General features: G+C 31.2%; 1 protein-coding gene across 1 annotated transcript; it reads right to left on the bottom strand.

Moving 5' to 3' along the window:
• Positions 1–13,830: 13,830 nt before the first annotated feature.
• Positions 13,831–16,340, bottom strand: EAF01_009125 (uncharacterized protein; the record flags this gene model as incomplete). The annotated part of the gene is made up of 4 exons (XM_038917381.1): positions 13,831–15,076; positions 15,216–15,280; positions 15,338–15,424; positions 15,522–16,340. 4 exons carry the CDS (start codon positions 16,338–16,340, stop codon positions 13,831–13,833), a joined length of 2,217 nt encoding a protein of 738 aa, XP_038766986.1.
• Between the last annotated feature and the right edge of the window lie 1,411 nt (positions 16,341–17,751).

Genomic DNA, 17,751 nt, shown 5'->3' with positions numbered 1-17,751 from the left:
CCTCGTTGCAAACCCTCCCTGTTCTGAATACAGATAATCCCTTCTCCGTCACCATCTCCTTCTCCTCCAACCTCCCAACCTTCTAAATATTCATCCATCTCTAGCCCTCAGTACTCAGCACCTTCCCTCACTAGCCAATCTCTCTCTCCAACAAAAACAAGATACATAAAAAGATCAAACAGCATGATGTCTGATTTCAAAAATACAAGTCAAAAGCCTTTACTCGCTATTTCTAAAAGTATACATATCAAACTCAATAGAATGTATAACGAATGCGATTCTCTATCCCCTAGATCGCCAGCTACGGCCGGGTTCGCTTATAATGTCTTATCAGTTAATCAAAGTGTTATAATCTAAAAGGTTTTAATATAATAAATTGTATTTCTTTTGAAAATGAAATATAATAATATTTAAAAATGTTAAGAAATCTTTTTGTATAAATAAAATTTATAAATTTATAATAAACCTTTTAATAATCTTTAATAAAAAATTCAAACTAAATAACTTTTATATTTAATGTAATTTATGAAGTTATTAATATTCTTGGTTATGTACGGATTACATTTCCCGGCTGTAACTGACGGTTTAGGGGATAGATGAGATTGAGTATTTATATACTCATTCTCCTTCAAATACCATCCTATCTCTGATATACCATCCCTCAATACTATCTCAATCCATCCAAGAACCACATCACACCATATCATACTAATTGTGAAAATCAAAAAATCCCCAAAGGATTCCTCCTCTCTCCCCTCCTTTCCCTTTCCCCTTTCCCCCCTCCATTCTCCTCTCTAAAACCCCTAAACTAATCCATTCATCTGAATACCTCTCCAAAGCATCCTACCCTAACCCTCCCACCCATCTATCCATCCCTACAAACCCTCTTCCCTCCAAACCCTATCTATTAAACCCCCCTCCCCTGCCCACACACAAGCCAAAATCTACCTACGTACACTCTTCCAACTTCTAACTTCCAACTTTCAAATTTTCATTTTTGATAAAAAATAGTAACCTTAAGCAAGAAGTAACTTGATTACAAATTCTCCCAATACTCAATACCAACCACCTTCTCTACTCTCCCGTCTCCTCTGCGCTCCGTCCCAATATCCAAACCCACAAATATCTTTCCCTCTCCCTTCGCCCCGACAAAGCGCCACAACCTTCCTCTCCGCGAGAAAAGATCGCAAGCCCTCATGATCCATCCCGTATTAACTTTACAACAACAACTACATCTAATCAACCCTTTAATTCTTTATTTCATATTTAAATTTACTTATTCAATATCGAAATTCTTCTGCTCATAGTCAGTACTAGGGACAGAAACACAACTTATCATCTATTACTTTCATATATAATCATCTAATACTTTTCACCTTTCACCTCTCATCTCTCATATTAATAATTCATTTATAAAAGAGAGGACTCATAATATAGTTTATCAGTGCATACATCATATCAGTGCGTGCATCACTTTTACCTCAATTTACACTTTCAAACCCATATTATTCAATAATAATTAAATTAATTAATTAAAACTATTCAGAATCTAATAATTTAGAATCTATTATATTATTTTGGCAAATTCTTATATTATAATCTGTCTTTTTGTATTTACTATAACATTACATAAAAGATGTTTTCTTATTAAATTTACTCTTTTTTTGATATTCATTATATTGAATCTAAATATCAATCTTTTGTTGAGATAATATATTAAAAGCTTTTTATTTAGTAAGTATTCCTTTTTGATATAATTAGGTTTTTTTTATATATTGATATTTACTTAATGTTTTATTTATTATTTAAAGTATATAAATCTTTATATTTAAAAATGTGTTTTTATAAGCTAATTATTTTATATCTTTAATTAAAGTTAGTATAATCTCAAATATAGATATAGATAAGCTTGATTGATAATAAGTTATTTAAGATTTAATTAATATTGATTAAAAAGAGCTTTATGTTACAGGAGCTGTTTCTAGGGTTATGTAGAAGTGTCTAGAGATTTCTTGAGGTGGTTTAGATTAGATTTCAAGTAGGAATTCAATAAGGTTGTAATTGTTGCAATTCTCGTAATTATAGTAATGAAACTAATGATTATTCTTAAGCACGAAGCTCTGTATTATAATGAGACCCATTCTCTTTATATAGACCTTCCTACTCTACAAAACCCATGGTTCTGTCCTACTTGAATCCCTTAAATCCTAAGCTCCAAAAGCTCCTAGCTCCTTGAATCCTAAGCTCCAAAGGCTCCAACGTCCTATCACATAACACTTATCACGTGATTCAATGTTACCCGTCGTAACACTTTAATTAAATTATAAAGAGTTTAAAAGATTTATTAATTTAAATTGAAAGAGGAAAGAGTAAATATATAAATTTGAATATCTAATTTCGAGAATATAGCTTTAGAATTAAATGAAATTCAATTTGTTCCTTAAAATCCTGATTTCATATTCTAAGAGATGATTGATTTCTTATATATAGTTTTAAAAGCTATAAAGAATTTAATCTTTGAAATATAATTAATATATATTTTAATAAATTTATTAATTTGATTATTATATAAACATTTTAGATTACTAAAATAATTAATATTGAATAATTAAGTTAAATGATTTGAATATAATAATAAATATAAATATATAATATTATTCTTTTTATAATATACTTGAAAAGCTATTAATTTATAATTTTTATGTTTATCCAGCATTAACATTTGATATTTACTCTTTCTTTGATTTTTAATATACTTATCGAAATATTTCAATTATTCTAAATCTATCTTATTGTTTGTTTATTTATTAAATATAAGTTTAATAGCTTAATCCATAGAAAGATTAATTTCGATATATTAATTAAAAAGATAAACTTATTCTTAAACTATTAGAAATAAAGAAATAATTTTATCCTCTTTATTTCCGTATATTATTATTATAATCCATTTTCAATTACCTAATTATACTGATTTACTTCTATTATATCTTTTAATATTAATAATAACTATTATTATATATATAATTCCTATTATAAAATCTATTTCATTAAAATTATAGAAATCTTTATTCAAAATACTATATTTTACTTATATATTTGTAACTAATTGAAATTATTCTTTAAGAAATTTAGGATTTTTTATAAAGAGTTTTTTGAAAGTTATAAATATAATTAAAATATATCTTTAATTCTTTATATTATTTTACAAATCAATGTGTTTAAAGCTTTCTAATAGCTTTTTCTTTTTTTGATTTAAGAATATGATTTATTATATCTTTTACTACTTTAAATTTTAAAAAAAAGCCTTTTGAATTTATATTAAGAATATATGAAATAATCATTTGCTCTTTTATTTTAATAAGTTTTAGCTTTTATGATTAAAATTCAATTATAGGAGTTCTTCTATTTATCTTTTGAATAAGTATTATATATATAATATTATATAGTTTAATAGCCTTTCGAATCAAAAGTTTTTTATCTTTTTCAATAGTTTTAATAGCTAAAAGTATTTTCCCTTTTTTATTATTCAATTACATAATAAATAATTAATAAATTATATATTAAAATTAAAGAATATAAATTAAGGTAAAGGTAGTACACACACTAATATAATATACACATTAATAAACTACATTACAAATAATTATAGAATATAATCTCCTACTACTTATCCCTGTAATGACGAAGTTAATACTTTAAACAAAAGGAAATTCAATATAAATTCAATATAAATCCTCATAAAAATTTCTATTTTATACATTATAATATCAATACTTCTTTTATTATAAACAAAGTAATTATTCTATTAATAACGAATATAATTAGTTGTCACGGAATTCACCGTATAGTGTAACCCTATAGGATTAATCCTAGCACTCCTCCGGAGTACTCAATCATTTGTGTGCCCTATATACCTAATTAGGCGACTCCATCGCCTGATCAGGGTATATAAAGCAAGTGTGATCCTTATGATCATACCGGACAAGTGAATCTAGTTTATTATCACTCTATATACCTATCTCCTAATCAAAGTGATCATTAGACCTAGCTATTACCTCCGTGATATTAGTTAATTTGGAGATCTATTTATTATTGAATTTTTGTAGAAAAAAAAGAGTTCTAAAAGGCTTTCAAAATCTTACTATTTTTAAATATTAGAGTTATAGAAAAGATAAACGAAAGGATATGTATATAGGGATTAGGAAGAGAAGGTTAAAAAAGAGAAGTTTAAAAAGGAGGAGATTAAAGAGATAAATAAAATATATTAAGTAAAGATTTAAAGAAGGATAGTATAAAAGAGTTAAAGGTGATAGGTTTATAGAGTAAGTCTTAGTAAATACTATAAAAATGTTACTATAAAGATAATATTTTTAATAAAGGAGAGAGGAGAGAGACTTTAGAAAGTAGTTAACACAATATATAAGAGATATAATTATTATAGGTTATACGCTTAGTAGAGAGAAACTATACTTGATCAATAATAGTATTATAAATAGTATTATATGAGAACCTTAGGCTTATAGAATATATAAATAGAATTACTATAGTGTATAAATAGAATTATTAGAATATATGAATAGAATCTCGATTTGATTTGTATATTAATTGGTTATTTAATAAGTTTATAAAAGCGAGTATTAGAATATGATCTTTCTTCAGAGGTTTACTTCATTTATTTATACCTTTTCTAATCCTTTATATAGCTTATAATATGTAGATAGAGTACGTTGTAAATTTGATTTAAAACCGATTTTGATTTGAAGTCATTTTCTTTATTGATTTTAAATTAATTTTTTAATAAAGAAAATTTATTATTATGTCTATTATTGTTTATCTAGATTAGCTTGTATATAATATTTTAAATTTTTTAAACTAATAAATTATAATTTTGAATAAAGAAATAATAAAGAATTTCTTTTTCACTATAGAATTCTTTATTTCATATTATAATAGTATTCTTTCTTATGTAAAGACTATAAAGAATTAATAAGTTTTTTCTTATAAGATTGAATTTTTATTAATTTATAATAATAACGGATTTTTATTATTATAATAAGTCCTCTTAATATTATCATAATATCAAGTAATTTATTTAATATTTAATAAAAACAACAAAATAAAATGAATAGGGACTAATTATCTTTTTTTAAATTATATGATAAAGAACTATAAATACTAGCTATAGGAAAAATTATATAATCTATACGTGTTTTCTCGTATATAGTGAGCTAATTCATTTCGAATTAATCTTTAATTATAAGCTTTATTATTATACTATAAATAGAGAATACATTATTTAAATAAGAATTTGATTTATCTTTCAATTATATATAAATAATTTCAAATAGAAATCTCCGTACTATATATACTATATTACTACTAATTATTAGTATAAAGATAGATATAATTCTTATAGATTCGAAGAAAGATTTTAAAAAGAAAAGAGAAAAGAGACTCGAAAAACTAATAAAATCTAGAAACTTTTTATATAACGTAGTTTATTAGTATATGAGCTATATTATTATATGAGTTACTTCATTTTATATATAAAATTCGTCTACATATAATCGTATACTTTCTTTATTAGTTAATAGAATTTTCTAAAAACCTCTTATATAAAACCTGATTTTTCAATTATTTCAAAATCATTTTTTTTTTAAATCCTAATTATTATTAAATTTATTAAAGAAAAAGAGTTTTTATAATATATAAAGAAAAAGTAATATTATAATTAGTTCGATAACTAGTTGAGTATATATTATACTCTCCTAAATCATTACATAATACACAGTGTAATAATTTCAAGTTAAAATGAATTATTTAGAAAAAAAGCCTAAATATTATAAATATTTTATTTTTATTATAATATTTTATATATTTTTTTAAAGTTAATAATTAATTATTAAAATATAAATATATATAAAAAACCTTGATTTTAATACATTTTCGAAGTAGTCTATATAATGATATAGTCTTCATACTAATGAACTACGTTATTAAAAAATTATTACCTCGAGTCAAAGTTTTCAATAAAATTTTAGGAATCTAAGAAAGTTATTAAGATTTTATTAATCAAAATAAACTTTATTATATATAATAAGAAGCTTAATTAGATTAATAGGATAGGAATGATTTATTTTATATAATATTAATATATTAAATATTCTCTTATAATAACAAAGTGAATACTTTATTAGATATAGAATCTATTATTATAGAAATATCTTAACAAGCAAGTATATAACTATTTATTTTCCAGCTCTAAATCGGATACCCTACTTTCAGACCACTTCTGTTTTCGGTCATTCTTTATTACCAAAAATCTTAAAAAATGGAATTTTTTTTTATATAAATAGAATTTATTGAAAATTTGTATATATATAATTCAGATTGTTTTAAATTTAATCTGAAAATTTTAAATTTTTAGGATTTTTTTGTATTAAAATTTAAAGCTTTAAAATATCGATTTTTTAATTTATATAAGAATCATATACAAATTTAGAACTTTTATAAAATCTTCAATAACTTTTTAACAACAATTATTAAAAAAGACTGTATATTTTTTTGAAAGTTTTGAGCTTAAATCTATATAGAAATTCAAAAAAAAAATTCAAAAAAATAATAGATATAAAGATATAATATATAATAAGTTTGAAATAGTATAAATAATCCCTGTAATTTTGAGGGTATTCTTTTAAATATCTATTTATGGGAAATTTTCTTTTTTTTCTAAATCCTTTCAAATAAATATTTTATAAATTTGTAATAAAATTTTATAATTTATTTTTAACAATTTTTATTAAACAGTTATTAAAGATTTTATAAAAGTTTCAAATTTATATATAATTCTGTTACGACAGACATCACATGACACATTCGCGTGTTACATGAGGGAGCCTTGGGGAGCTACGGGCTCCAGGAGCATACGGATCCCAAGGGCTCCAGATGACGAAGGTCTATATAACAAATGAGTTTCATTAGGATATAGAGCTTCGTATTCAAGAATAATCATTAGTTTTATTACTATAATTACAAGAATTGTAACAATTACAACCTTATTGAATTCCTATTTGAAGTCTAATCTAAACCATTTCGAGAGATCTCTAAACACTTTTACATAACCCTAGAAGCAGCTCCCGTAATAAATTCCTATATAAATTTAAAAATCGATATTTTAAAGCTCTAGATCTCAATACAGAAAATTCCTAAAAATCTGAAATTTTCAAGGTAAACTAAAAATGATCTAAATTATATATAAATAAATTTTCAATGAATTCTATATATAAATAAGAAAGTTAAAAATTCCATTTTTGGTGTAAAAAGTGGCCCAAAAGGGGGGTGGCCTGAAAGTAGGATACCCGACTTACTATCTTTTCCTCATGGCTAACCCCGCATTTTATTATCTTACTGAGTAGGTATCTAGACACCCAAGTGATTATTAATATAAGACGCTTCTTATAAATTCCAAATTATAGATGTACCATTCATAGAGTACCATCCAGCCGTCAATTTCGAAGACAATACACATAATATATCTGCTAGAAATCCATTACAAGAGCATCGAACCTCTCCCTCTCCCTTTCCTCCCCTCCTCTCAACTTTCCAGTCTCACATCTATTATTATCTACGATCTCCTCTACGTGTAGATAGGTAGATAGATAAGTAGGTAGCTCGCGGGTGACAGGAAAAGTAGTACATACAAATCTATTAGAGGAATATTCCACTTTTTAGAATTCAATAGAAAATCAACTAATCAAAATATTTTTGAAATAATATATTAATTCTTCACTGAATTACTAGTTAAATAATATTATTAGATTTTAAAAAGAATTCAAATTTTTATTGTAATAGGATTATGTTATATTTAGGTTTATATAAAACTTTCAAAAAGTCAATAACTTTAATAAATTATAGAATATTTTAATTTTAATTGAATAACTAAAGAGTAAATATATTGTATTTTAATATTTTAATATTAAATGAAAGAATATTTTTTTACTAACTTATAAATTAAATTAGAAAAAGTTTATTAAAGTTAATAAATATTCAGAAAATTAAGTATAAATAATATTTAAATTTGAAATGAGCTTAGTTTTTAATAATCAATAATCTTTAATTGAATTAATAAATAAAAATGAAAATTATATTATTAGAAAATTCTAATTCGAAATACTTTATAATAATTATTTTAGAATTTCATATTAATAGAGAAATAAGTTAGCTAAGGGCTAAATATATAATCTAAAATCTTATTAAAATTTTAATAGGGAAATAAACTTATATGTATTATTTTCTTATTATCTATAAGATTAGATAGATAAATAGCCTTAGATAGATACATATACATTAAATGAAGTTTATATAAGTTAGAGTATCGATAGTTATAATTACAATTAGTAATTATTAATTAGATCTAGATAATAAATCTATATAAACATGTAGCTGTATAGATAGATATAATATAATATACATCTGAAACTCAACTCGTAGTAGATGTCAAACTCGAAATCCAAATCGACTAATACAGTTTACTAGTATATAGATTATATTATCATGTGGACTAGTTCATTTTATATATAAAATTCGTCTATATATAACTATATACTTTTTTTTATCTATTAATAGAATTTCAAATAAATTTGATATATAAATTCTAATTATATTAATATTACGAAAATTAATAGTTTTTTGAAAATTCAAACTATTATAATAGTTTTATAACAAAATCTATAATAAAATCTACTTTCTCTCAAATATAATAAGAATATCAAATTCAAAAATAGATTTTTAAAATATTGTTATTTTATTATTATTTAATTTGATTTCTTTTTTAAATTAATTATTAGTTTTTAAAATCTAATTATTAAAAAGTCTTGATTTTAGTATATGTTTGAAGTAGACTGTATAATAATATAGTCTAGACACTAATGAACTACGTTAATTCATATACATATATAATAAACCAACAAATATATTACTAAAATCCTAACAATAAACAATTCTTAGAAAATTAGCTCTCTCTCTTCAACTCAATAACCTATCATTTAGATGTTCAATAATCATTACAAGAAAACCTTAGATCGACTCGAAGCATACTCATTTTTACCCTATATATATACATCTATTAATTAAGTGCCCCTTACATTCAATCCAGTAAGTACACCTCACCTCACATCACACTACATCCCCGAAACATCTCGGCTTCAAATCTCATCATCGCAAACTCCTAGAATCTAGATTCAAAAGACTAAAAAAATCCAATCAAAAATCCTCAAGTAGAGTAGTAATTACATGGGCCCCGATTATCATTACCTATCAATATCCACCATCTATCCCACATGCACACCTTTCTGATCAAATTTATTCAATCTCTTTTCATGGTTTCTATCATGGTTCATCAATTCTTTTCTTCAAGAAATTTTATAATTGATAATATAGAATAGACAATCTCATTTTCTTTTCCTCGCTCTCGCCCTCTATCTCACCCTCTATTACATTCGAGTTATTCGTTTACATTTATATATACATACATACATACACCTATAGTAAACCTCAATAAGGACCCCCCCTTATAAGGATAACCTCTATTAACGTGATTTATCAGTGTGCGGGTCATATCAGTGTGCGGGTCATTTTCACCTCAATTCACTCTATTCTCTTTCAATACGCGTTTTTATCAACAATCCACAATGGATTCGAATAATCAAGAAGCCCGTATACTCCTCGCTATCGAAGCTATTCAAAAAGACAAAAAAACAAGTATTCGAAAGGTTGCAAAGATATATAATATCTCGAATACAACACTACAGCGTAGAATTAATGGTATTACTTCCCGTTCCGAATATCGACCTAAATCTTATAATCTTTCAGAACTAGAAGAGAATATCATTTCTGAATATATAATTGATATGGATTTGAGAGGATTTCCACCTAAATTAAGAAATGTAGAAGATATGGCGAATCATATTCTTGAATCGAGGGGTGCAAAGCGCGTTGGGAAGCTCTGGGCGCATCGATTCGTAAAGCGTCGAATCGAATTATAGACGCGTTTTAGTCGTGTTTATGACTTTCAAAGAGCTCTCTGCGAAGATCCTAAGCTTATTGAAGAGTGGTTTCGATTGGTTGCGAATATGCGAGCGAAATACAGCATTTTGGATGGCGATTTCTACAATTTCGATGAGACGGGCTTTATGATGGGTATAATATGCCCCGGAATGGTAGTAACTAGTGCTGAACGGAATGGCAGAAGCAAGGCAATACAACCAGGCAATAGAGAATGGGCTACAGCAATCATATGTGGCAATGGGGAGGGTGAAACTATACCCCCATTTCTAGTGGTTCAAGGACAGGTTCATCTTTCCAATTGGTATACCGAAACCGATTTTCCTGCGGATTGGGCTATTAAACCTACATCTAATGGATGGACAAACAATGAGACAGGTTTAGAATGGTTGAAACACTTCGACAAGCACACTAAGAACCGAAGAAAGGGCAGGTATCGAATGTTGGTACTAGACGGGCATGAAAGCCATGAATCAAGAGCTTTTCAAGCATATTGCAAAGAGAACGATATTATATGCTTAAGTCTACCACCGCATTCAAGTCATTTAACTCAACCACTTGATGTGGGCTGTTTTAGCAATCTGAAACGTTCATATGGTGGTCAAATTGATGGATTTATCAAGGCACATATCAATCATATTTCGAAGGTTGAATTCTTTATAGCTTTTAAAGCTGCATATAAAGAATCAATCATCTCTCAGAATATGAAATCAGGATTTCGAGGAACAGGTTTAATACCATTTAACCCTGAAGCCGTACTTTCGAAGTTAGATATTCGAATTCGTACACCTACCCCTCCCTCTTTCGATCTAGATCAATGGATCTCTCAAACCCCTCACAACCCAACTGAAGCTCTTTCTCAATCAATTTTAGTGAAATCTCGAATAACCCGACATCAATCAAGCTCCCCTACACCTATATTTGAGACTGTACTAGCTCTAGCTAAAGGTACAGAGAGATTAGCTCATGAGAATACACTTTTGAATGCAGAGATTCGTACACTTCGAAAGGCAAATGAGGCATTAAGCAAGCGTCGACGCGCGAAAAAAACCCAATTACGTCAAGGAGGAGTACTTACTGGGCAAGAAGCTCTTGATATATTATCTCAACAAGAGGTTGATATTCAGATTCAACGCGACGAGCGTCAAAAAGGGAGGAATTCTAATGAAGAAGCATCTTCTAGTCGATGCTGTAGTAAATGCGGAAAGACCGGACATAATGCAAGAACTTGTCAAGATAATATAATAGATCCTAGATTATTATAATTTTCATAGTTTTAATCAATTGATTCAATGGTTGTTGAATAATATGAGTTTGAAAGAGTGAATTGAGGTGAAAATGACCCGCACACTGATAAATCACGTTATGCTTAATATTTTTTAATCTAAAGATTTTTAAATCTAAAAATAATCTACATTCTTAAAACCCCTTCATAAGAATATCCTTATATACTAAAGTTCTAAAATCACATATATTCTTATTAAACTAATTATATCGCTAGAATTTTATTATTATATAACAAATTTATAGAAATTTTGATCTATTTTATAAAAATAAAAAATGTTATAAAATATAACCCAGTTAAAACTAATTGAAATCAAATTACTATTAGGTCGAGCTTAGTCGGATACCTCTCTATAAGAATATCTCTACAGATCCTTAAAACGATTACAAAAATCGATATCCTTATAGAGAGGTTTTGCTGTATACAATTTTCCATCCCCAAAATCTCAAATTCTCCAACCCAGATTTCCAATCTCTCCCCCCCCCCCTTCCATAATATCACATACACCCTCTATCCCCTACCCCTACCCCCTTTCCCCCCCTCCCCTCCAGATCTCACTCAAAATCTCGATCTTACCCGTCGGGGAACCTATTTTTACCTTCCGCTAGATACATCAATGCATTAATCAATCCCATCTTATCCCCTGTCTTCCCTATCTACTCATTCTTCATCCACTGCCCTACGGGTCCTACCCTCCAACTCCCGAGATCCCGCCAATCACCCAATCAACCAATTCATAGGACTACATGAATCTAGAGGCTACCTCTACCTGTACATTCTATTCTAGTTTATTCCCTCACCTCACCTCCTCACCTCCTCCCCCTCCCCCTCCCTAAACTAAGAGATCGAAATACGAAATACGAAATACGATATACGATATACGATACAACCTATCAAACATCACAACACCGAAAACCCATCATCTCATTATTAGATAAGCCAAGTAGGCCATCCAATCACCAATGAATTCATCGAGGAAGCCGAAGCCTAGAGGATTAACCCACTGCCAGTTGCACATAACTCCCTGTTGCCTCGCAAGTCTCCTCTATCCCCTCCCCAAACAAGAACACAAGAACCCCTCTCAATACTTTCCCTAACCCAACCCCAACCCCAACCTCCCAATCCAAATCACGCTAATTCATATTAACAATACGAAGAACATCAATCACATTACCTAATACCACGCATGAAATACTCCCCATCTAAATCCGATTATGTCCCATCCATCTATCCATCCATCCATCCACTTATCCACTTATCCGTCCACTTATCCCTCCACCTACCTAGCAATCCACTCATCAACCTTACTTCTTCCCTTCCCTTCCCTTTTCCTCCACCTCCACCCTCCTCCCCTCCCTCACAGCTCACCCCCGATAATTCCCCATCCAACTATCCAAACATCCATCCACCATCCCTCAAACAAAACTCTATGCTTTATTCTCTCCACGCCCCCTGCCCTACCCTACATACCTCCTCTTTTGTCTTATTTACCAATCTCTAATAATTCCTTATATACACTCAATACTCAATACTAGCACTTCATTACTTACTACTCACCACTCACCACTCACCACTCACTACTAATAACTCACTACTATTAACTATACTAACTACTCATTACTAACTACTTATGACTAATTACTCACTACTTATTACTCCCTATTAACTACCTATTAACAACTCATTACTTCCTATTAACTTACTATTAACTACTGATTATTAACTACTCCCTCCCCCCTCCTCCCTCATCCCTCCTCCCCATCCATCTAAAATCTAAAATCTAAAATCTAAACTACAGTAATAAACTAAACACCTAAAATACCCAGAATTCCAAATGACCTCAATATATTTATATATCTATCTATATACACATACCTACACATACCTACATAAAACAATCAAATCAATCACTTCATTCCCGAGATCAGTTTTTACCAAAACTAACCTCATTCACTAAGGTTTAAATGCTAATCCCTAAATCGAGCAACCTTCTCCTCCTCTCCTTCTCCCCCTTTCCCCCTTTCCCCCCTTCTTTCTTCGCTAAATCTCCTCAGTTTGGGTATTCATACCTACTCATCACTCGCCACATCTCATCTGATCTCAACCCATCTTATATCACCTCACCTCATGTCACCTCACTTCATATCATTTCATCCAACCACCTCTCGCCTTAAACAATATCTTTAGCACATATCAAACCACACAAAACAATCATCCCAATAAAACACTCTCAAAGAACACCCACAAAACAATCAAAAAGTCCCATTTCATTTGATTCCAAAATCAACAAAAGAATAATCATCATGTTATGATTTGATATGATATAAATTTGCACATTTCGCAAAATTCCCCAAATCAAGTTCCTCAAAACTCCCTTCAAACATATGAACACTAAAAATTACTCCCAGTACCTGCATCATTAATATCATAATTTTTTCCCTCCCCCAAACCCCCATTTCACGAACCATGCCTAACCTCATTCATCAACTACTCTTCTTTCTTGCCCATCCACCATACCCTCCTCCTGCGCCTTTACTACCCACACCTAATCCGTCTTCCTCAGGCGTCCATTCCTCTGGTTGAAAGTTCGGATTATTATAATGCGCTGTATTGTAATGACTATTTTTAAATGTGCTAGTTTGAAAACTGGGCACGGGTCCCTCTTGTAAATCGGCTGATATCGCCCATTCATACTTGCTTGGGCGAAAACTTGCTGCAGGTATACCTAGTGAAATAGGAGATGGGATAGTATGAGGAGTAGGCGGAGGTAAGGTATGAATAGGAAGGGAGATTGGCGTATTTTTGAATGGATGTGGAGAGGTGATAATTGGGGTAGGAGTATTGATCGAAGTAAATGTTGAACGATTGGGAAGACTTGTGACTGATGTTGCGGATTGTGGTGTTGAGACTGAATTTCCTGTTGGGGACATAGGTGATAAGGCAGTAGATGGCGCAGGTGCAAATGCTTGAGACATCGGTGATTGATATTGCGTACCAAAGTTTGAATATGGTGATGCGAAACTGACACCCGGAATACTAAGAAGAAGATCCATAGTTTGATAAGGATTCATAGGAGGATGTGCTTCGGTTGAGTGCTGATGAGTAAAATTCGTGGCTCGATTGACTTGAATATTTGTGCTCATGTCAATACTTTGCCGTACAAGATCCTTATACAAGATATCATAATGACCAGGTCGATAGAGAAGGTATATAATTGGACCTCCTGGGTTGGTAGGCTGGCCATTTGAATCTTCGGCTTGAAACATGTGACTGTTGACTTGTGTTCCTTCACTGCGATCGAGATAGACAATCTCAACGGAGAATCGAGTAGGTTTCAGTAAAACGTCGATAAGTAAAGTCATACCAAGATGATCTATCTCTTGATTAGGTGGCTCCAACCATTCTTTTCTATATTGATCGACACCACCGCCGTCTGGTATAAATCCTTGGTAATTTTGAGGATTAGCTTTAAGCCATGAGCTAGCCAATAATCGAAAATGGTATACGATAGCGTTCGAGATTTCCGAGTTATTGAATCGATCCAAGATCAAGGATTCGGCAGCTTGAATAGAAGTATCCATTAAATCTGCCATATCTCTCAATAAGGTGGTAGTTTCTTCCACCATATCCTCAAAGATCCAGGCGTCGAATCCTCCAGCCGTTGTGAGTAGACTGTTCAGCGATAATATCCTCGCTAGTTCTTCCTCTACCTGACCTCTATTTCCTATCCTCAGTAAAGTCTCAAAGTAAGAGAATCCCGCCGCTAAACACCAAATAAATCAGCTTTACCCATAACAATAACTGTTGACGGCGAATATCATGATATTTGTGCACGGGTATCAACAAGCACCAAGCTCAGAAGACTTACCCCCGCCATCCACAATTTCCATCGCCGAGAATCGGTCGATAATGAGAATATTTCTGAGGTAACGCCTGTCACCAATTGTTAGTCATGAGTATTGTAGAGGATATCTGGTATAGATTACTTACAGAAGTTTTTGAAACATATATTGGGTCAGCTTTTGCATATTCTTCAGCTATCACCAAACTGCTCTTCTTTTCCCCCACTAATGGACCCTACTATACTGTCAGCTCAAGCTCTGTACTCAACAAATCTCACCAATTCATAGCTAGTTTGAAGCTCCTGTAATGATGACATGGAAAAGAATCATACCTCCAATGCTGGTTGAAATTCCCTGGCTAAAGCTTCCTGTGCTTCCAAATCATTAACTCCACTGACACCATTGTCCTCCATTTTGTATTGTTGTTGAATATGATGTGCGAATAATGGTGGTAAAGAAGAATTGGTATTGGTGTTGTGGGGTAGATTGATAGTGCCCGTCAGATTTGGGTTCGTATTCGCAGAGCTACTATTGATGGGATTGAAAATTGGTTGTTGTGGATGTCGTTGTTGGAATTGTTGCAGGGTATTTCCTAGTCCGCGTCCCGTCGTCGTACCTTGTCCAGGTTGAGTTGCAACCACAATTGAGTTTAGATTATCCACGATAGCTGTAGTGGTTGGTGGTGTACATGCCGAAGGAGAGGAATGAGATAAAGAATTTGAGCGCTGTTGTTGTTGTTGCGCGTGAGATTGCGAATGCGAGTGTGTATGTGTATGTGTATGTGTATGGTTAAGAGGATGAGGATGAGGATGAGGATGAGGATGAGGGTGTGGGTGAGGGTGAGGGTGAGGGTGAGTATGAGAATTGGAGTGAGAGTGCGATTGAGAGTGGGATTGAGGATGTTGATGTTGATGTTGGTGTTGGTGTTGGTGTTGATGAAGTGATTGAGTATTTGAAATTGAATTGTGGTCGTGGTTGTGGTTGTTAAGATGTTGATTTTGATTTTGATTGTGAGGGTGAGGGTGAGTGGTGTGATTGTGATTGTGGAAATTGTTGAAATCCAGAAGTGTTGGAGGAGGTTGTGGTTGTGGAGATATATTTAATCCATATGTAGAGAAGGGTGAAAATGGTGTGGGTTGTGGTTGGAACATGATAATGGATAGAGAGGTGAGAGAGAGCTTCTTTCCTTTTTTCTTCTTTCCCTTTTTCTTTTTTTTCTTCTTCACTTCACAACAATTCTATTTATTGTTGAAAGTTGCTTCCCCGTTGAATATTACACTTCTCTCTTCTCTCTTTTCACTCTTCACTTCACTCTCTTATTACTCTTTTCCTACTTCTCTTCTTCCACTTCTCAATCTCTCTTTCACTTCTCACCTACTCACTCTCACTCTTTTCGAACTCCGCCGACTTCTTCTCTTCTTCTCTTCTCTCTTCCTCTACCCTCTCGCCGATCGTTCTCAAGAACAAAAAGATGAATAAATTCTTAACAATAAAATGAATTATTCTTTTCCACTTCGTCGGCGTTTGTGCGTAGTTTTCCTTCTCTCCTTTCTCACCAGAAACAATTAATATGTGGCCAAGAAGAAGTGGTGAACGAGGGGGCTTTTAACGAATCCAATATATAACTCTAACCCAAAGACCAAGTGACAAGTATGGACGGGGTATAAGGATAATAACTAAGTATAACAAATAAACGATTTGATTGATTAATGGATTAATTAATCGACGTGCAATAGAAGCTTGGGCAAAGCTTAAAAGTGGTTTAAGCCTTGAGATAAATCAGATCATCAATTGATCAAGGTCCAGAGTGATATCGGTCGTGGTACATGGATATGGTCGTGATGGTAGTGATGGTAGTGATGGTATAGATGGTATAGATGGTATAGATGGTATGGATGGTAGTAATGATAGTAATGATAGTAATGATAGTAATGATAGTAATGATAGTAATGATAGTAATGACAGTAAGAGTAATAATTAATGATCGACAATAAGAACAAGAAGCGGAATGTAACAACAACCAAGCTTTGAATGGTAATAGTACCGTACCGATTCTCAAAAAAGTGAGTGAATCTTGGACGAAATTGATATCGGAATAATAATGGAGATGATATAGAGATTGGTGATCCTCTTTGGGGGGAGGTTAGGTTGGTTGGTCGGTTGGTTGATTGACGGATTGACTGATTGACTGATTGACTGACTGACTGACTGACTGATTGATTGATTGATGGTTCAATATTCACAGGATCCAGTTGCCGTGATGTGATTGATGTGTGATGAATTACCTCTTGCTGATGAATGAAGATTTTCTTTTGCTTTCACGTCCTTTCCCTTCCTCTCCGTTGCTGTACTTCCTTCGTCCTGGTGTATCGATATCGAAATGTCTTGGATGCTTGGAAAGTGGCTTTTGGGGCGTCGTGGATGAAACTTTATTGGAGTCGCCTGGGAATTTGGTACTTTATGTGGTTTGATTTGGTGCAACACACCATGAGCATATAAAAAAGGTGATGGTATGATAGCGGACCTGAAAGACCGAGCGAGAGATGAAGAAAGTACTCAAAT

This window comes from Botrytis porri (genome assembly GCF_014898465.1).
Source record: "Botrytis porri strain MUCL 3234 chromosome Unknown BPOR_013, whole genome shotgun sequence".
NCBI lineage: Eukaryota > Fungi > Ascomycota > Leotiomycetes > Helotiales > Sclerotiniaceae > Botrytis > Botrytis porri.
Note: the sequence above shows the minus strand (reverse complement) of the source record. Positions and strands in the feature narration are given on the sequence as shown.